Genomic DNA, 22501 nt, shown 5'->3' with positions numbered 1-22501 from the left:
AGCTGCCCTTCTTCTCTTAATTTATTATACCAATTATATCTAGCAGATCCTCAATGGATTCATTGTTACCCTGTTAATTCCTACACAAAACGTGGGAAAGACCTTAAAATGTCATTTTATAAAGATCAAAACAATATTCTGTCTGATTCTGCGATAGAAACATCTTTTATAGATCGTTCCATACTGAAGAAATGGAGCGAAATGTTCTTACTTTGGGACCTTCCTGGCCCTCGGGTCCTTGGTCCCCTGGAAGACCTTGGGGGCCCTGTACAAAAAGAGAGAAATGCATTAAGATGGTTAGTACCCAATCATTTAACCACCTTAAAGTGACAGTCTGTATGTTTTGAGAATTTGGGGAATTGGAGACCTCTCTGGTGAGAATTTGCAATTGCACAGATCAGGTGGAAAAATACATTTAAGCTACATTCACATTACCAGGCTGAAGTTTAAATCAGATTTTTTGTTCAATGTGGCTCAGATTTGAACGATCAAATCAGAATTCATGCATCATTTTTTTGCTTTTACGTATGCGCTATGTGCTTCTCTCTCGTACCCACAACACATCTCTTGGTGAAGCTGTGCAGCTGTAGCTGCAAAAAACAGCAAAAGCAAACCGCCTGCCCTTTTTTCACCTCCTCGACCTGAGCATGAACTTCAGACCAGCTGTTTACTGTTTCTCCACTCCAGCAAAAGATGCTCCACATATGAGCTGCTAACCCAACAAATCCATTTCCCTTAATAAAGCTATGAGTCGTCTTTCTAATATGACGTTATTTGTTGTTGGTGAAGAAGGAGACGTTTACACAGGTATCAATATGCTCATTTGCGGCGTTTCAGGGACAGATTCGTTCACATTACACACAGATACAGACCACTTACATTTGAGAACGTGAACCGTCAAGATAGCCAAATCTGATCTGAGCAAAAAATCGGATTTGAGCAATGTTGCTTGTAGTGTGAACGTAGCCTTAATGCTGCTTATTTTTTGAAATTCTGTGTTCTTGAGTATTTTATTTGTAATGCTAATAAATTAATTGTCTAAAACCCATTTGCTGTAGAAAAATGGACAAATATAGATCTGTTTTCTTTGCTATTTTGAGCAAAATATATAATCAATACATCTACTTTCCAAACTTAAAGGAATATCCAGGGAAAGTGGCTAGCTATTCTTTTTTTCCCCACTTTCTGAGTAGGAAACCCAACCTGTCGGAGCATTCCAGTAACAATTCCTTACTACGAACTGGGAAGTTCCAAAAACATTCCAGTTTTTCCAATTGAACACACTGGATGTCTAAGTAAGAGAGTTAGGTGGTACCTTTCAAAATGTATAAAATGGGCAAAATATCACACATTAAGTGATTAATTAAAGGCAGGACTACTAGCAGTAGTTTCAACCATACAGAAGACTGCAGTTTGTGTTCTGTTCTAAATCCACACAAACCAGAGAGCACTACGCTAACAGCCCACAAGCCCAATTCTCCAGGGGCAAAGCCGGAGCAGATTACAGTACACTGTCCCAACATTAATCCTACAGCACAAAGTCTGGCTCGGAAAAAGAATAATATCCTGCAAGCCTGGATTCCCTGCGTTGATATGCTCATTGCCACGGGATTACGAGTGATCCTCCACTCACATTCCATTAGTGCAGGCCGGAGAACGAGTGGGATTACCATGTTTAATAGGTAACTGTTGATGGTGCGTTAGCCATGCCTTATATTGGTAAATGGCAATTTATATACCAGAGATTTATTTAGAGACTTCTCTTTATTTTATAGTGTTTCTTTTTGAGTGCACCACCTTGGTAAGTGACGATCTACAATGTGACAGTGTGTTAGAAAATAGAGAATACTATGCCTGTTCTCCTCTGGGTCCTCGTGGTCCTAGAGGTCCTTGAAGTCCCTGCGAAGTACAGTATCTTTAGTAATTCTGAACTACTTCCTTTGATTTACTGTAATGTAGAGCTACACATACTGTACCTTATCTCCTTTCTCTCCAGGAGCTCCACACTCTCCCCTGTCACCCTAAAACACAACACACTGCTTCCATCATTGCATCCACAACAAGATAAGATAAGATAGGATAAGATAGGATAAGATAAGATAAGATACCTCTGTTGTCAATGCACCATTACAATAAAATTAAGCAGCAATCCTCAAGGTGCTTAAGATGCACAATAAATACCAAGAACTAAGAAAACTATAATACACAAATGTAAGAGTGGATATTTGAAAATTACTGTTGTCGATAAAACAAAAAAAATGAATCGATTAATCACAACAATATCCTGCAATTAATCACTCTTCTTCTTCTTAAGACAAGTTTTTATAGTGGATATTTAAATGTAAATAAAAGAATGAATGTAAGAAATGTAAAATGCAACGATAATATAAGATAAGTGTGGCGTGAGGAGGCATTGTGGGAGTTGTGGGAGTTGTGGGTCCGCCCCACGCCGGAACGCAAAGCCATGTCTGTCCCAGCTGGTCCGCATGAGAACTGATTGAGCCGCCAGCTGGGACAGGTATATATACTGAGCCTCAGTCCCCACTCGAGAGAGACTTTCACTGGGGAGCTGAGGGCTGAGGCTGCACAGACTTATGTTTAAACTTTAAAAGGATTTCTACAGACTCTAGAGCCCCATTGGGCTAGCATTATGTTTTGAGTTTATTCTGGGTGTGGTGGAGGGCATTTGGAAACCAAATATGATTTGAGTGCATTTAATCCCCGTGTCTGTGTGTCTCTGTGTTCTTCCTCCTTCCGGGTCACAGTGGTGACGCCCCTAACCCCAGGTAGTAGTATCTGGTATGAAATATATATTTTTATAATATATATTTATCAAATATGAAAATTTGTGATAAAAAATCAGTTGATAAAAAATTGGTCCAATTATTCACGACAATATTCAGTTATTAACTGTGATTTATCACACTTGTTCTTCTTAAGATGCAAGTTTTTATCGTGGATATTTAAATGTAAATAAAGGTAAATTGCAATTATATTAATATTAGTGTCGTTTAAAATACTACTATATACTTGTATGTTTGAGGGGAGTCTCGTGGCTGTGTGCAGTGAACGCTGCACAGGCTGCGCGTGTAAACAGCATGGAGCAGCACAGACAGTGTTTGCTCATAGCTGTGGTATTTAGTGTTATCTGGCTAATACTTTAGATTAAGCTGGAACTTAACAGCAGTTTAACTCAAGTAAAATAAGTATATTTGATAGTCGTGTCAGATCGAGACCAGATCACGTTCTTACCACAATAGCAGGTCTCGGTCCTTTACAGTTACTGTTTTCACACCTGCTCAATCGAACCGCACTAAAGGTACAAACCAACCAGAAACTGTTTAAACCGGACCAATGAGTGCTGGTGTGAAAACGCCCTAAATGTCCCAGTTTTCTGTAGCTAAATGCATTGTCTTTATTGTTTCTGTTAAACTGAATAATTAGATGATTGAAATTGCGTTACTCTCTTACCCAAAGTTGCAGCAAAAAAAAAAAAAGGTTTTTTTTTTGTGGCAACCTTTTTCTTTTTTTGTCCAGGCTGTGTAGGAGCCAGTAGCCATAATAACTCTTACCTTATCTCCTTTGAACCCAGGCCGTCCCTGTGCATGAAAACACAGAAATAAAGATGTGTGCAGACGCAACAGTATATGGAGCTAGTATCTCTAAATATTAATCTGTGTGATTTACCTCAGGACCCTCCACTCCTGCTCGGCCCGGAGCCCCCATTTCTCCCTACAGTAAAAGCAAACAGACCAGTTTCAATAAAAAAACATTTTATAACTCTCAGTCTAGAGCACAATAAAAAAGGAATAGGTCAGTGAAGAAATCTAAGAAATGTGATCTATCACTGATCCCGGACATAGCTGATCAACCATAACAGGTTTGCTAGGTACATATCTGATGTTTTAAAGTAGGGTTAGAGTGTAAAAGTCTAAGGTCACTACAAAAAATCATTATATATTTTAAATTTAAATTATTTCTCATTGTAAATGTCATAAAACAGAGCACTGTAAGGATGAAAAGCCCCCAATGATTTTTTTTTCAATGTCATCAACAATATTTATAAAACTATACAAAATTATATCTTAAAAATACATTTTAATAAATTTCGATTTTCTCAGGTAGGGAACGAACAGCAACACAGATGCATTTATATATTTAATACATTTTTTAAATATTAAATAGTTCTGCTTAAAAAAAAAGAGGCCAGTTGCCTAATCTTAGTTTATTTAAAACAAACAACAATATATTTTAGTTAATACTACTATATCATGACATATATGACATATATGATGTATTGTATATCTTTTTAGCCTTAACTTAGCTGGTTAGCTTTGAATAACAGTGATTTACTTTAATCCCTTTAAAGTGAAAAAAGATTTTACTGTTTTTGTCCTTAGTTATATAATTATACCAAAATGTGTCGCCATGACAGCGAATGATATCACAATATCATTCTATGCGATACTTCCCAGCATCTGTGTTATGTAAAAGGATAAAATACTCCTAAATAAGCAAAAAGCAGGAACATTTGTTGGTGTCAGTTTCAAAGAATTTAACAACCTATATTCTTCATTTATTCTTCTTAAAAATATCCATATTTGACGACACATATCGGTAATATATTGCAAATAAAAATAAAAATCTTGTTTATTATTGCCCCAAACAACAAATGCAAAAGTGACAATATTTAATTGCTTTATTCTTTGATGAGGACGTTAAAAGGTTAAACATATACATTCTGGGCTCCGGGTGGTCCAGCTGTCTCAAGCGCTGCCACTATGATCGGGAGATCGCTGGTTCGAATCCTGGTCATGCTGTTTGTCATCAGGTGCTGGAGCCCTGAGAGAGCACAGTTGGTCTTGCTCTCTCTGGGTGGGTAGATTGTGCTTTTTTTCTTTCATCACTCCTAGGGTGATGTTGATCAGCACAAGGCGTCTGTGAGCTGATGTATCAGAACCGAGTCGCTGCACTTTCCTCTGAACGCACTGTGATGTTACTCGACTCAGCAGTTCAAAAAGAGGCAGAGTCTGACTTCACATGTGTCGGAGGAGGCATGTGCTAGTCCTCACCCTCCTTGTGTTCGGGCATCACTAGTGATAGGGGATATACAGCTGAGTAACAGCTGAATGGGTGGGAAAATCATCCTGGCTAAATAAATAATAATTGTATAATAATGTATTTCCAGCTCACCCTTGCACCTTTTGGACCGGGAAGTCCTTCGTAACCTGGTTCTCCTTTTTTACCCTGCACAAAACATACAGAACATTTAGTCAATTTTGAGGAAGGATCATCAAAAACCAAGATGTCTGTGATTTCAGTGACATCCTGTTTTTACTCACAGGGCTTCCAGGAGGTCCTCTGTCTCCTTTCTCACACAAGCACACTTTGAGTCGCGGACACTGAAATATAAAATATGAAACATCGAATATGAAATACAACACCTTTGGAATTAATCATAAATTCACATTTTCACCATATATTAAATGGAACTATAAACATTCAGATACTCACTTCATTATTGGCCACTTTTTCCTGAATGAAAGAAGAGATTAAAATAAAAATTAGAACAGATTTTATTACCTATTTTTACTTTATAGTGCAGTAAAGAAGCATTATAATTTTGGATTATTTTTCGTTGTCATATTTATACACCATACACCCTACTTCTTATAGGAGGTCATATACACCCATGTGTACGGCACGGTGGCTTAGTGGTTAGCACATTCGCCTCCCAGCACTGGGGCCTTGGGTTCAAGTCCCTATCTAAATTGATCTGGTGTGTATGTGTAAGTGTGTGTGGTATGTATGTAAGTTTGTGTGTGTGTGTGCAAATGTGTGTATGACTGTGCCCAGATATGGATTGGCACTCTGTCCTGGGTTAAGGCTGTAGTGCCTGATGCAGTCCTCCAGGTGGACGGGGTTGTTTCCGGTTGAGAGTATGTTGTGCGCTATTGGCTGCCGCTTCTTACAGGTATTTGGATGAGTGCCAAATCTGAATGGTTATGTGTAATATGTGTAAATTGTAAAGCGTGCTTGGGTTTCTAGAAAGGCACTATATAAGTTGAACTTGACAAAAAATAACATACTAAGAAGTAATGAAATTAAATGTTATATATCTGAATATAAAGATAAAATGATTACAACATTAGAGTGAAAGGATACGTTTATTGGGGGAAAATGTACTGTAATTTAAAAGAGCCTCTTATTAATATCATGTTGGGCGCTTCCAGCCTGGGTACAAGATGGGATATGGTTGGGGATGGAAGTGTACAGGTTCTGTATGGCATTCCCGGTAAACCCTTGCTGTTTGTAGGTGGGCATTATCCTGAAAAATGCCTTTTGGGAGCCCAACACTTGTGAGTTGTTAGTGTCCCTAGTACCACTACTAGGGGTAACTGACTGTTGCATGTGATGCTCCCTAAATCATACAAACAAAGGTTACGGTGGCTGTCTGAAAGTCGACTTAGATAGCAGGCAATTCAACAAAATACCATCCTGTTACTTTCAGTCTAATTATGTGCAGCCTCTCGAAGTCTGACACCTGGACACAATGTCTTTGAGTGTATTTTAGAGGCATATCTATACGTAGCTGTCAATGATCTCTCACCAGGAAGTACACTACCCAAAATTAGCCTCTGAGAGCCTTTCAAATGGCAATGGAAAAAGCACTATTTGCCCTCTTGTTGTATCTAAGACTCAGGGCCCTACTGTACACCCTTCGCAAGGCGTGTCACGATGCTCGTTGCTATCTTACACCCCCTCAACGGTCTATTTTCACGCCTTGCTCCCATGCTGTTAAAATAGCGTCAGAGTTTAGAAATAAATCTACACTGATAGGTGCGGTGGTCTGGAAGTGAGGTGTGTTCAGGTACGTTTCTGGAAAACACAGGAGCGCCACTGACTGATTAAGAGTCCATTCCTATAGGTGCGCCCAGCACTTGTGCACCCCCACTCAATAAACACACACACCACACACACAGATGCAATGCAGAGCACAAACCTGACTTTTAACTCAACAATAAACAGAATAAAGAATAAAATAACATTACTGTTCACTTAAATGAGCTGCTGGTGTATCTTCACAGTGTGAACGTGCAAAACTCTGCGCTGTTAAGATATGAACGCGCCAAAGTCAGAGCACACCTGCCTCTTAAAGGGAATGACAACTGACACACTGATTGGTTTATTTTACACAACGCCTAAAACACACCCATGATTAATTATATTATTATATATTATATTATTATTATATATTATTATATTAATTACGCAGTACAAGTAATACATTTATAATATACTTCATGTGTATTAAAAATTATGTTAAAACAAATGCATACCTAAATCTACTCAAGTTTGCCTAAGTTATATTTATGTTTTTGTTTAAATGTAGCTTAATTATAACTGAAATAGTATATTTAGTATGTATTTTAGTACCAATTCATTTTATTGGTATTCTGTAAGGCGTACTTTTTGCACCCTTAGGATACCAAAGACAAACCAACCCTCCCTAAATCAAGCAGTGTAATGCGCAATTGGCCAGTGTGCTATAGATTCATAAAATAGGACCCCTAGTGTCTAAATAGACCACATCTGAAATAATTTCCATTTCCACCTGAAACATACAGTAACTGCATGCTAAGTTCTGTACCAATCTGTGGTCAGTAAGTACAGTGTGTATTAATGCATGCTGCTGCTGCGTGCAGTGCACAGACCCCTCTGTACATATTCATGAAACTCAATGCCCACTCATTGTAGGATTCTAGGCCCCCAGGCGAGGGTCTCGCAGTAGGAATCTTTAACACGAGATTGAAGAATACGACACAATTCATGCTATTGTGGGACAAAAGGCCAGACTTAACCATTGATGTCCAGCACGTGTTTTGTTTACATGGAAACTCCTGCTCTCAGTATTAACACTGGAACATTTCAGAGACTGGCATAATATAACTTTAACATTTCACTGTTTATACTGTATAATAACTAAATAAAAAAAACATTTCTATCATTCATCTATCATACATTTTTTTGTATACTTAACATTGAAAAGTACATACTTGTACATACTACAATAAAATGAATTGGTACTAAAATACATACTAAATGTACTATTTCAGTTATAATTAAGCTACATTTAAACACAACATAAATATAACTTAAGTAGATTTAGGTATGCGTTTGTTTTAACATAATTTTTAATACACATGAAGTATTATTATAAGTATTATAAATGTATTACTCTGCGTATTTGATATTGTGTAATTAATATAATAATCTATAATAATAATATAATATATAATAATATAATTAATCATGGGTGTGTTTTAGGCGTTGTGTAAAATAAACCAATCAGTGTGTCATTCCCTTTAAGAGGCAGGTGTGCTCTGACTTTGGCTCATTCATATCTTAACAGCGCAGAGTTTTGCACATTCACACTGTGAAGATACACCAGCAGCTCATTTAAGGGAACAGTAATGTTATTTTATTCTTTATTCTGTTTATTTTTGAGTTAAAAGTCAGGTTTGTGTTCTGCATTGCATCTGTGTGTGTGGAGTGTGTGTTTATTGAGTGGGGGTGTACGAGTGCTGGGCGCACCTATAGGAATGGACTCTGATGATTGACTGTTGTCAGGGTTTTAATCAGTCAGTGGCGCTCCTGTGTTTTCCAGAAATGTACCTGAACACACTTCACTTCCAGACTACCACACCTATCAGTGTAGATGTGTTGAGAAATACAGCTTTAAATTTTAGCTGGTCCACTCGTCCTTTTATGCTGAATTTGTTTAATGGCTATTGTCTTTATTTTTTTTTCTCTGCTTAATTAAATCTCAATGTCTTGACTGGACAGGACACATGCAGATGCAAATTAAACACTTAATAAAATAGTTAGCGCACAAAGCATAGTCAAAACGAGCAGGGTCAATACCGGTAAACAGCAGCCAGAGAGAATAAACATACCATGAACAGGAATCAGTCCACGGGTCAAACACAGACAAAGAGTCAAAAATACAATATGACAAACACAGGCAAGGAATAAATGCTTTGTAGAGAGGATAACTTTCAATACTCGACAAGGAGTACACCCCAAGAAATCCATTGGCAAAAACTAGACAAAATATATGTAAATTGAGACGTACATGCTTTAATTAAGCAAAAAAATATGCCAATGGGGTGAGCAAATTTTTCTTAGTAAGATTTCTTAAAATAAAGCCCAAAATGAGTAACGTACGACTTAAATCAAGCAAAAATCCCTTGTTTTGTGGCTTAAATTTGGACACAAGAATCAGAATAACTTGACTGGTGACGTTTTGTGCTTATTTCGAGTTTAAAATACTTCAAATAAGGCGAAAATAAGGTAAAATAATAATGTACCAAATATGACTGAATAAGATCATCCTAAATGAAGTAAAACAGTCTTACACTTGTAATGCTTAGTAAGTCAAACATTCTTATTAAGGAAAACAATAAGATTTATTGCCTTAAAATTAGATCATTTCAGTTTCTAAGATTTCTTTTTTTTCCAGTGTAAGTGGAGTGAAGGTGTATATGGAGGTAAACAGGTGAAATCAATATTCCGGTGATGAACTTCCTGGTAGTGCCGTGTGCAGTATCAGGTATGAGAAGGTGTGTCCAGCGTTTGATTGGTACTCAACCCAAAACTGGTCTGCTTTTGAGTGTTGTAATAAAGGACACTATTATCCTACAATGCCTGCATAAATACGCATGAAATAATATTAGAAAAACTTAAAGACAACCATGCAGTAGTTAATTACATTTAACGATCAGTAGTGCTGTGTGCAATGTCAGGTAATCCAGATCAGGAGTGATGTCAGTGTGAGGTACATTCTGGGTATTGTAGTCCAGAGACTAGAGATCACAGGTAGAGCTGAAGGTGGGAGAGACAGGAGTGCCTTCAGCCCCAAGAGTGACACTTAATTGTTGGTTTGTTCATAATCCTTTTTTCCATTTAGATTAATTGTTGTGTTTATCTAGTTCTTCATTTTAGTTTAACCTCCTTAAAAAAACGTTTTTTCCAGTGCCGTTAAGTTGTAAATGCTCAGCTACATTAAATATAAGGGGTTACCCTCAATTACTAACTAGTACTTAAGCATGAAGTATATAGTGTAGATAAAAGTTTTAAAGTATCTCAGTTTCTTGAAGGAGTTTCTGGAGGTGTTCAACAATAATTGCTAGAGCTGGGAATCAATCCGAATTTCCTGGATCGATTAGATTCTAATCCATAAGGTCACAATCCGATTCGATCCACGATTCGATCCGATATCGATCTATTTACATATTGCTGGATTGTCACTTTAAAATAAATACAGCAATAAAAACAGCCCCATGTGTGTTTGTGACTGTGTCTGTGTTTCTGTAAGAAGGACACACTCTCGCTCTCTCTTAAGTTTAGTTTTCGTTTAGCCGGCATCCGCTTTTTATAATGCCCCTTGCGCATCAAAGAAAACAGCGCCTATAGTCACCTGGAAAAGATCGACCCACATATTTTTGGATCGATATCGTATTTTTTGAGCGTGAATCAATATTGGATCGCGGATCGATCTTTTGAACACAGCCCTAATAATCGCTGCTTTTCCTTCACGCTGTGAAGTTCCGGCTCATCCCAAATCACCTCAAATCACCATCTCAGTTCATCATGTTTAGATCAGGGGATTAATGTGGAGCACAAACACTTTAATAATAATTTACAATGTTGAAACTGAATAAAAAAAGTGTGTCCTACTTTTGACTGGTACTGTAAACAAAACTGGTCTGCTTTTGAATGTCACTATTGGACACAGTAATCCCACAATGCAATGCACTGCACAACTACCCACGCCTGGAACAATATTATCTTATATTATCTTAATTGCAGCAAGCAGCTGAAGAATCAACTTTTCTTTTTTTAATTACAGTACAAGATGCAATATATTATTCTTATCATATATAAAGGAAATAGGAAAGAAAATTAAGATACATGCTTGAAAATACTTCATGCTTTATTGCTTTCTTTAAGTACAAAATGCATTATTAGGTAAATATGTTGTGTTGTATTATATATATATACTGACCTACCTAATCCCACACTATTAGGATTAGTATATTATACAGGGTGGGCCATTTATATGGATACACCTAAATAAAATGGGAATGGTTGGTGATATTAACTTCCTGTTTGTGGCACCTTAGTATATGTGAGGGGGAAAACTTTTCAAGATGGGTGGTGACCATGGCGGCCATTTTGAAGTCGGCCATTTTGGATCCAACTTTAGTTTTTTCAATGGGAAGAGGGTCATGTGACACAGCAAACTTATTGAGAATTTCACAAGATAAACAATGGTATAACTATGCAGTATGCATTTCGGACGCAGTCATAGTCATTATGCTTCTCTACAATGTAAACTTTCCCACCAAATTTCCACTCTAGATGCATTTGTTTAATGCATTGATGCTGAATCTAATCCTGGACAGAATCTTTTCTGTATGAAGCAAAACTGCAGTTGCAGTTACTCACCAGTTCCTGCAGGAGTCGCTCTTCCAGGTCCGGGTCATAGAGGCTGTGGACGAACTGGTGTGCGGGGGAGCTGGCGACGGCCCTCATCCTGGTGCTGCCGTGGCTGCCCCGGACCATGTTGGACAGGCCGATAGTGAAGAGCTTGATGTTGTGGCTCTTGGCCTCGGAGGCAGCCGCCATGATGTCAGGGCTTCGGGGATGGTCTGCTCCGTCCATCATCAGAAGAGCCACCCTCACGTTTTCCTCTTTGGTCTCTCGGACGAAGAGTTCGGTGGCGTTCCCGATGGCGTAGGAGGAGTACGTGCCCTGGCCGATGTAGTCCACAGCATTGATTCGTGCCAGGAAGGTGGGCAGGTCCTGCCAGCCGTTAAAGCTCTGGATGACAGACACAGAGCTGCTGTACTGCATGGCGGCCAGCCTCGTCTGCAGGTGCCAGCCGGATACCTGCATCTTCACGACCTGCCGGCTGAAGGAGCTCACAAAGTCCTTCTCTTTATCGAATTGGACGTCCATGGCACTCTCCGAGCTGTCCAGGATGAAGACTATCTCCAGCGGACAGAGCAGCACTGTGGATGAGAAGGTGATAAAGTTATATATACTTATAGAACCTCGTTATAAACATTCAGTCATGTTCCACACTCAATCAATTACACACTGCACTCAACAGAGCACTCTCAACCGGAAACAACAACCGTCCACCTGGAGGACTGCATCTAAGGCACTAAGGCATTGACCCAAGATGTAGTGCCAATCTATATCTAGGTATGCAGTTTTACTGCCAGGACCCTTTAGAGCATATGTGACAAACTCAAAGCCCACAGGCCAAATGTGGCCTGACATGTCCTTTTATGCGAGAAGAGAAATTAAGTTTATAGGATTTACAGAAGGTGTGCAATAACACTAAACTCTAAATTAGGTGCATAAATTTGGGAACCCCAACAGAAAAAAATGACATCAATATTTAGTAGCTCCTCCTTTTGCAGCAATAACAGACTTTAAACACTTCCTATAGCTTCCAATGGGAGTCTGACTTCTGGTTGAAGGTATTTTGGATTATTCTTCTTTACAAAACATCCCCAGTTCAGTCAAGTTTGATGGTTTAAGAGCATGGATGTACTGTGATGTTGAACAATCTTTGTTGCCACTCTTCAGAAAAGATGCAAAGAGGAGAAAAACTTGCAATTGACTCCTTAACCCTTTTATGTAATTTGATTGTGTTCCAGTAAGTAGTGCTAAAAGTATTCAAATCAATAAAATGAGTTCCCACATTTATGCACCTGCATAATTTATTTTAAAGAATTATTGCATGCTGTCTTTAAATCCTATAAACTTAATTTCACTTCCAAATATCACTGTGTTCATCTGTTATATGATATATTTATCACAGGTGCCTGAACTTTTTGATAACACTGTTGGTTCTTGACCATCTGGGCCTATGACAATGTTTAATAGTCCAACAGACTATAGACTATAGTCCCAAACCAATTTATGGACAAATTCAAGAGTATTACAAAATGTCTCCTTTGTTGACTGCAATAATAGCATTTAGTCTTCTAGAAAGATGTGAGAATTTGATTGCATTCAGCCATGAGAGCATTAGTAAGGTCAGGTAATTGTGTGGAATGATCTACCATGTAGTTCTACCATGCCAATTAATCCCAAGTGTATTGGCAGGAGCTCCATCAATCTACAGAATGCTGTTGGCAAAGTTAATTGATAAATATGGGCATCCATAATTTTTAGGACATGCAAAATCCTTATAAAACATGGGTAACACTTTTTAATACAATTCATGTTTTAGAAGGTAAGTACTGTGTACCTATAGAGTAAGAACAGTACAACACTGTACACTACATAATACAGCCCGCCGCTCCCTGTTGTTTCTGAGTACTTACTGAGTAAGTACTGCGAAATCAGGTGGGGTGTGGGTTTATTCATCATTACTATAAAACCTTGTGGTTTCTGTGTATTAATGAATACATTTTCTTTAAAATCTCAGCATTCCTGATTGTGTTATTGAAGATAATATATAAATATTATTGTATTTTAGTCTTGACATTACAAACTATTCGTTTTCTACCTACTCTACTCCACCCTGACAGTTTTAAAAGGATAAATCAAATGCTCATCTTCTTTTTCAAACTTTCATAATAATTCCCTGGAGTGTGGCTGAAATGAAGACTTTATAACTGCCATAAACAAAGTGCAAAATTATTATGTTGTATTTCATATGAAAATTGCACCGCAAATTTAGAGAAATTGCAGGTTCTCCTGTGCTTTATTTGTACCTACATATAAGTTCGAGCAGGACCCCATAAGTATTTTGTATTTACTGATCCACAGAGAACAGTTACACCATAAGTGTTGGGAAAGTATAAGGTAAGTTTCAGAAAGTTACCTAGTCGTTACACTCTTGTTCCTGGTTGTATTTCATTTTTACATACAGTTAAAGTACCTGTAGGACCCGGTAAGTATTTTGAATGTACTGGTTCATCCAGATAAGTTACACCAGTAGTAAAGGGAACTTACCCTCTAAAACACAGGCTGTGTTATAAAGTGAAACATCCAAAACATGTTGTAAAGTTCTCTTGTTTCTACTTGAGCAAAAGAGCGATAAAAAAACTGTTTGTCCAAAACAAGAATGTCCCACAGTGTAAGTACATGCGTGGGAGGTGATGTGATTAACAGATCCACCAGAGCAGGTTAAAAAAACAGCTCACTCAAGGAAGCACATCTTTAAATAAATTTTGCTATCGTAGAAATCGTTAGAATCTCGTTTACCGTTCCCATCCTTCGTTGTCAGGTTGTTCGAGTTGTTTTCGAACTTCCTCCTCCTCTGGCCTCCGGCTGTGTGTGAAAGGATTAACAGTGCCAAGCACAGGAGCGCCGCTCTGGACATGTTTGCCTTCATGTCTGGACTGAGGAAGATTAGAGGTGAGCGAACACTGTCCACATGTCACTGTCCACATACATCTAAAAAGAGTAAAAACAAAACAAAAAAGTATAAAAAGGTTATTTCATGAAAAAGCCCAAATAAACGTGTGTATTAATCGCAATTTAAAGAAAACAGGTTTATTATGTATAGATTCTAGACATCCAGTAGCAGGTATGTATAGTACACAAAGTTACAAAAGGATAAAATATAACAATACATATAAAAATACAATGAAAACAATGTAAAGTATAAAAGTACAGTCTTTAGTGTGTGTGTGTAATATTAAAAATAAATACACCGTTATATAATATAATAACTACCAGTGCAAAATTGGGTAGAACTATAAAAAAGTTTAATAGGCATCAGCAAGACTTAGAGTGTAGAATTACAGATAAGAACAAATCAGACCAAACTTAGTTCTTGAGTTACATTATATAATATATATTATATATATAATACATATTTTTAGTTTACTACATAATTTCAACAGACAATACAGTACCTTACACTGTGTCAGACTTTTTTGAAGATTAGAGGTGAGCGAACACTGTCCACAAGTCACTGTCCACATACATCTAAAAAACACAACATAATTGGAATATATATAAATATATGGCTTTTTAAGGAGATGTTTGCTAAAACAAATATAATAAAACCAAAACAATACATTGTATATAAGGTTCTATCAAGAAAAAGCCAAAATAAATGTGTATATTAATCAAAATTCAAGGAAAACAGGTTTATTATGTGTAGAATCACAGATAAGAACAAATCAGACCAAACTTAGTTCTTGAGTTACATTATATAATACCCAATACACATTCAGAAGTTGAAAAAAGGGGTCTCCATTTTTGTTGATTTTTTATTTACATAATTTGAACAGACAAAACTGTCTCTTACACTGTGCCAAAATTTCTTGATGAATGGACCAATAGAAACTCTTTAAAATGACCTGAAGTAAACTCTTTTTACATTGACTTCCAATGTAATTCAAGAAGGTTTTTTTCTCTCTCCGGTAAGTTGCTGTTTTAGAGATACTTGTTTTACATTAGAAACTGATAATATATATGCATAAATACAGTAAATACAATAAAACTAATACTAAAAAGATCAATAGAATAGATTACAATGAAGATTACAACTATCAAAAAACATAGCATCCCAATATTTCATACTCTTACCGTTTAGATCAAGCAAACACATGTAAACGTCCCCATTAATGATCCAGCCACATGCTCACACTGATTATCACTCATCCTCAAACTCTGCTGCTGTGGGGTCCAGCACACTCCCACACCCCAGCTTCATCCAGGCTGTGAAGTTTTTTTCCGCCTGCATTCAGCCAAACCCTGCACTGCTGTGCTGTGATTGGACAGTAGCTCATCCTAACCAGAAATGTATTAGCCTTGCTTTACCCTGTCTTGTATATTTTGTTTGCCTTGCTTTTAAATTGCCTTTGCCTTGTGTTCCATGGACCATGCAATGTCTTGCCTTGTCTCATCTTTGCCTTTTCTCAATTTATTTTGGTCTTGTTATGCTAAGACTTTTTTATACACTTTTTTATATGCCTAGTTTTTTTAATGTTGTGAAATTGCCTTTCTCTGCCTTGGCCTTAGCTTTTCCTCTCTTCCTTGATTGGTTTGACCTCGACCATGACCTTTTCTTAACTTGGTCTCTGTCTTCTTCTTGCCTTTTCTATTTTTTGGCTTTGGCTTTTGGCCTTGCTTTGCCTTGGTCTTGCCTTTTTTGGCCTTGCTTTGCCTTATCTTGGCCTTGACCTTGAGCTTTGGCCTTTACCTTGCCTTAAAAATGTCTTTGCCTTGGCCTTTTAACTGCCTTCCCCTCATCTTCCCTTGACTTGCTTAGCATTGCCTGCATTTCTATCACCTTGCCTTGGGCTTACCTTGGCCTTGCTTGGCCATTTCTTACTTTGCCTTGGCTGTGCCTTACTTTGGCCCTGCGTATGTCTTGCCTTAGTCTTAGATTTGGTCTTCACCTTGTCTTGGCATTGAAATTGCCATTTCTTTGCCTTGCTCTGCCTAGCGTTGACATGATCCTTGTCTTGCTTTAGTTGTGGTGTAGGCCTTGGCCATGTCTCACTTTGTCTTAGCATTTTCTAGTCCATGTCCTTGGCTTTGCCTTACCCTGATCTTACCTTGATATTTCCTTTGCCTTGTCCTGTTCATGCAGAGGTCTTCGCTTCGGTGTTTCCTCAGCCTTGCCCTGCCTTGGCCTAGATTTTCCAAGTCCTTGACCTTGCCTTGCTTGTCCTTGGCATTGCCTTGGCCTCCTATGCCTTTGTTTAGTTATTGGTCTTGATCTACTCACTCAGTGGCCCAGTTCTAGTAGCTCTTCTATTCACTAATGACTTTCAAATAACTTTTTTTGAGGTGGAGCTCTGCCTGCACACTCCTTGTGTTACCAAGCTGGCCAGTGGAGAGAGTCTCTAGTAAGCATAGAGTTCATTATGAACATGGAGGCCTCTGTAGCTCAGCATGCACCAAAAAAATACATTTTATGGTCAATTTTTATACATAAGGTGCATAAGGGTGTAGCCATTGGCGTAGGAACCGGGGGGGATGGGTGGGACATGTCCCACCCAATATTAGAAACAGGTGGATTCGTCCCCCCCAAGAATGATATCTTTTCGCTCAGATCAGCTGTACTATTAATGAGGAGACAGACCGGACCAATCACGGACCCGGTTCAGGTATTAAGTCCCGCCTTTCAGTAGAAACAGCCAATCAGCTTGCTGGTTTTGCGGCGCGTGGAAGAGAGGCAGTGTGCTGTTGGGGAAGCCACGCCCCCTCGCTGTGAGATTTAGCAGCGGAATCGGGACGCAGCAGCTTCAGCTGATTTTAAAACAGATCTGGACATACTGTGATTTTTCTAAAAGAAAGGTAATGGTAGGATAACCACGTAAACTGTGATGATATGTTTCTGATAGCTGGTTAAAAATACACGTCTCTGAATCAGCACACAGTTTAAACCCACTGTGATTAATAAACTGCAGCTGTGTTAGTGAGTTAGATTAATTTTGGAATTAGCTAGATTGGGAGTCAAGGTTTAAGAAAAAAAAAAACTATATATACAATGTTCAACTTGCCCTGTACCTGATCAGCTAATCACTGTTTCATTTTTAAACTGTGTTTATTAATTTAGTATTACAGGACTGTGAGCTATAATGAACGAAAATTCATTTAGCTAACTAGTTATCTAGAAGCCAGATTTAGTGCAGTACTTTATGTTGGTAGTTTAAAGCAGTTTCTTAACCCTGATCACTGCCCAAAAATTGTGTTTTCCACCTGATCCAGCTGATCAGCTAATAAACAGTCATTTACTGAGTTTACCTGTTAAAATTCTTTAGTCCCTTATGGAGCCTAAATTAATCATGTATATCAGCAGTGTATTAGACACATCATACCACCACTTACTTTATTAAATGCCTTTAAAGCAGAGGAAGCTGTAGAATATGCAGAACAGTGTTAATATGCAGTAGAATATGTAAGAACTGGGTTGAGAAACACTGCTGTAACGTGACTTCTGTTCATTTGTAGTTCACAGTAAGACCACATGTCCTGACGTTTATAAAAATCTCTATGAAACGTAAAGTTACATTCTTTTACATAAAAGGACACCATCTTAAGAAGAGCTCTCAGTAGAAAAAAAAGAAAATGTAAATATATGACAGAATTGACATGCCAATACATAATAATAATAATAATAATAATAATAATAATAATAATAATAATAATAATAATAAACAAATCTGTTATATTATTTTAAATATTAGGTGATAACTGATCATTTTTGTCATGTGTAACGTTATATAGACATTGCATGCATAATTTTTTCTAACAACAGTAACTGTAACATGGAGTAACATGTTTAGGTTGTAAAATCACCTTATAATAATAATTTACTTTTAATTTAAAGTAATTTCCACAAATGTTGTTCTAGGAAACTATAGGGTGGGCTTGGGTTCATATTGGCAAATGTGTCCCCCCCAATATCAAGCCCGCTCCTACGCCCTTGGGTGTAGCCATGTTTTCCTTCTAATTCAGCAGGTCTCACAGCTGGGTGGTTAAAGCTCACCTTCCGTCGTTTTTTCTTTCATTTTAAAATGTCTAGTTGTGGTCTCTAGTATGAATGAATGACATGTGAGCCGTTTTTGTAAAAAAAAAAAAGTGCTCAGGTGTCTCTGTATAGCTCTTTTTTAATGGACTGTTTTAGGGGTGTGTCCAAAATGACCGGATTCCAGCTTTGCTCATGAATATTCATACATGCAAACAGCATGCAAATATCTCTCCTCTGATTGGCTAGGAGCACTGCGACGCCCCTCCACCGCTCTGCCGCTCACTGCCTCCCACCTCCTAACTGATGAGCGGTGATGTTGCGTCGCTTCAGCTCCGCCTCTGGGAGTTTCTCGAGCCAAGGTGGGCTGGTCTGTGAGTTTCTGCCTACGTAGGCAGAAAGATAATTCAAAATTCACCCGTTTTTCGGAGGGGGGGAGGGGGGATTTCTTTGCTTAGCTCCTGCAGACAATGGGGGCTGCAGAACAGTTTAATGTGCAGGTGTACACATTCAACTCGGAGAGACCTACTGTATTCCACAAAAAACAAGAAAAATCGGATTTTCGCGGAAGGTGAGCTTTAACAAAACTGTAATTCTTAAAAAATACATTTTCTTTTACTGTTAAATGAGTGCTGGCGTTTAATCTACACAGATTGTTCTCTTGAAAAGTGTTTATTAGGGTGAATAAAGTGCTTCTGTTTATTTACAGTAAGCTTAGATTTCCAAATTTCCACTAAGGCTGGGATGCAGCAGCTTTAGCATTAGTAGCTAACCGCTAGTGCTAGCCATGGTTAGTGGCTAATGCTGCCTGACAGCTCTAGACTGAGGAACAGTGAGTGTTCCGGTAGACTAGGGCAACATTAGCTAGCTGTTTGTCCCATGTTATGTAGCTTGTTTTAACACAATAAATGTGCAGGCTACAGCCGATAATACAATTAGCGGCTAATGCTAATATTGCTCCAGTCTTGGTGCTGAAGAACTAAACTGAAACTCTTTACTGTATAAAGCTGTACTTCAGCAGAGTGGCTTCACTGCTCAATACCTGACTGGTACAATTCATACATAAGGCGCTCTGCATTATAAGGCACACTAACCATTTTTGGGAAAATTAAAGGATTGTAGGTATAAGTTACCTTATAGTGCGAAAAATACTTGTCTTTTGTCCACACTGTCCACACCAGTATCTGGATGGTTTCCCGTTTTTTAGAAATGTATCATGTTCTGCTTTTCAGAGAAAGAGAGAAAGAAGGAAACATCGAATTATGGAAAATATGGATCACACATTAAGAAAAACTGGGCGTTCTGCCTGGACTCGTCTGGTCGGGAATCTGATGTGCGTGATGCCAGAGACGGGGGGCAGAGGGACGGTTTTAAATAAGACATGCACTAGCTGCTGTTGTGCAGCTGTTGTTGTGATGGCTGCTGGGCCGAGAGACTTTTTCTGATGATAATAAGGAAGTCCTAAAAGCCTAAAAGAGGACACACACTGAAACACATAAAAAGCATATGATGTCTCTGTTCTGCAGTGACTCAAGACTGCTCAATTCTCAGTGCTGAGAGTTTTGTGTTGAGCCAGTTTACACAGTACAGTATATCAGCCAGCAAGGCAGTGAGCAGAGATGAGGTTTCCACCACACAGCCTCCAGAGGGCGATATATATACATACGTAACTAGATAATAAAACGTGGTTTATTTTTTATTTAATTTAATTGTATTGTTATTATTATTATTATTATTATTATTATTATTATTATTATTATTATTATTATTTATTTTTAAATAAAATGTGTTACTGGACTGTTTGCATTGTGTTATATCTTCATAATCTCTGATTCTCCATGTAATATATTGACAAAGTTTAAATTGCATTTAATAATAATCATGTTTTTGTATAGTATGAATAAGTACGTAAATATTGAAGACTGTATTAAAGCTATACAGGAACAAATGAAGAATTATTCTGTAAACAAAAGTGTTTATAGTGTTTACCAGAATGTGTTATATACTTTAGATTCTTCTAAGTACCATATTTTACTGTTTTTAAGAGAAAATAAAGAATTAATAAGTATCAATTTACAATAAATGTACATTAATTTAATTTAAAATACTTATGAGAGAATGTCTCAACTAATAATTAATCATTACAATTTCCTTAAGTAATATTCATTCATTCAATCAATTCATTATTGTTTACAACATCCCTAACAATTACAATTGTGTTTATTAATGTCTTAACCAGTGCCAATCAATTATTAGCTAACCAATATAATAATCATTTATTACTTTAATAAGTACTGTTATTTGTCAAGTATTGTAAAGTCTTAGTTATTATGATAATATCTGGACAGTCAAATATATATATATTTTTATATGTTAGATTCTAATGCATTTTTTACATGTTTTCTTTTCATCTTCTACTGTGATGTGTGTATATTTGTTTATAGGTTTTTCTTGTGTAATTCTTGCACTCTTTGAATTAAGTAAGATATTTTTATATATTTTTAAAGGTATTATTTATCATAAATATTAAAGAAATAATGATGATAGTTAATAATTATGATTATTCATGTCTTGTTGCAATAAGTGATATAGACACTACCATCTATAGTTAATAACTGTACTATATCTAAATACTATACGTTACTATTGTGAACTCTTTTACTTCACACAGTTTTTTAATTGTTCAGTTTAGTAACAGCTGCACTTTTATTACATATAAATTTATTATTTACTAAATTTATTGTTTATTGACTAGCCAAGCAGTGTTTTACTGTACTATACAATTCTGTATCAGTATAATGACAAAGTTTAAATGAATTGAATTGAAAAAATAATGTTGTTATAACCATAACAGTAAACATAAAAGTATAATCAGTTATTGCTCTTATATTATATATATATATATATATATATATATATATATATATATATATATATATATATATATATATATTATATTTAATCGTAGTTGGCTTAAAAAAAAGTGATTGACAACGAAAGTCTTGTATTTGATTGGCTGCAGTAAAAAATGATTGACATATGCTCTGCCCACTGGGGCTCCGATCTAAATCTCAATCAGCAGCAGCTATTTCTCTTTTACTCATCCAAATATTACAGATAAACTTGAATATTCATGATTTACTTTTATTTATACACTTACTATCACTTTATACTCAGAGTATGGTCATTTATTTATTTATTTATTTTCTTATTAGATGCTTTGTAGAAATAGATGAATAATGTAACCATAATATAAGAACTAGTCAAAATAAGCCATTAAAGCTAAGTTATCAAACTAAGCTAAATTTCACACAATAGCACATTCATTCACAGTCAGCTAATCTATTCTTACAGTTTAGTTCCATGAAACAAAAAAATAACATGCTTCAAAAATGTCTTATTTATTAACAAATAAAAGTGTGAAATTTCCCCATACCCACTAGTTCAGATGTGATTCTGCAATAAGCATACTGACAATAAAAAGACAAGCAAATTGAATAATGATAAGAGAGAAAACTTTATTAAATTTAAAATAAAAGGGGCTAAATTCTGTCTCCAGCCGATCTGAGCGGAGTTCCTCTCCCCTGTTATAAGAGCCTCTTTCCCGGCCTGGTAATTGCTTTAATCACTGGGGACAATATATATATATATATATATATATATATATATATATATATATATATATATATATATATATATATATATATATATTATTTTATATTATATTCCATTATACTATATTATATTATACTACATTCCATTATATTATATTGTAATATATCATATTATATTATATTATATTACTTTATATTATATTATATTATATTATATTATGCAAAAACAACACTGGAAAATAACTTAAAACTGTGTTACATAGATAGATAGATAGATAGATATATAGCTAGATATAGATAGATAGATAGATATATAGCTAGATATAGATAGATAGATAGATAGATAGATAGATAGATAGATAGATAG

The 22501-nt window shown here is 36.6% G+C and overlaps 1 protein-coding gene across 1 annotated transcript in view; it reads right to left on the bottom strand.

Annotated features, from left to right (window-relative positions):
• Positions 1 to 15742, bottom strand: part of col28a1b (collagen, type XXVIII, alpha 1b) — a 41635-nt gene extending 25893 nt beyond the window's left edge. The window contains exons 1-12 of the mRNA XM_022679891.2: positions 15628 to 15742; positions 14949 to 15021; positions 14293 to 14484; positions 11512 to 12077; positions 5515 to 5535; positions 5343 to 5402; positions 5194 to 5247; positions 3688 to 3732; positions 3573 to 3599; positions 1977 to 2021; positions 1855 to 1899; positions 212 to 265 (exon numbers count right to left, since the gene is read on the bottom strand). Coding sequence (XP_022535612.2) covers positions 212 to 265; positions 1855 to 1899; positions 1977 to 2021; positions 3573 to 3599; positions 3688 to 3732; positions 5194 to 5247; positions 5343 to 5402; positions 5515 to 5535; positions 11512 to 12077; positions 14293 to 14422 — 1047 coding nt within the window. The 5' untranslated portion in view covers positions 14423 to 14484; positions 14949 to 15021; positions 15628 to 15742. The remainder of the gene's footprint in view (positions 1 to 211; positions 266 to 1854; positions 1900 to 1976; positions 2022 to 3572; positions 3600 to 3687; positions 3733 to 5193; positions 5248 to 5342; positions 5403 to 5514; positions 5536 to 11511; positions 12078 to 14292; positions 14485 to 14948; positions 15022 to 15627) is intronic.
• Between the last annotated feature and the right edge of the window lie 6759 nt (positions 15743 to 22501).

Source organism: Astyanax mexicanus, chromosome 1 (genome assembly GCF_023375975.1).
Source record: "Astyanax mexicanus isolate ESR-SI-001 chromosome 1, AstMex3_surface, whole genome shotgun sequence".
In the NCBI taxonomy this organism is placed as follows: Eukaryota; Metazoa; Chordata; class Actinopteri; order Characiformes; family Acestrorhamphidae; genus Astyanax; species Astyanax mexicanus.
This window is presented reverse-complemented; position numbering and strand designations above follow the sequence as displayed.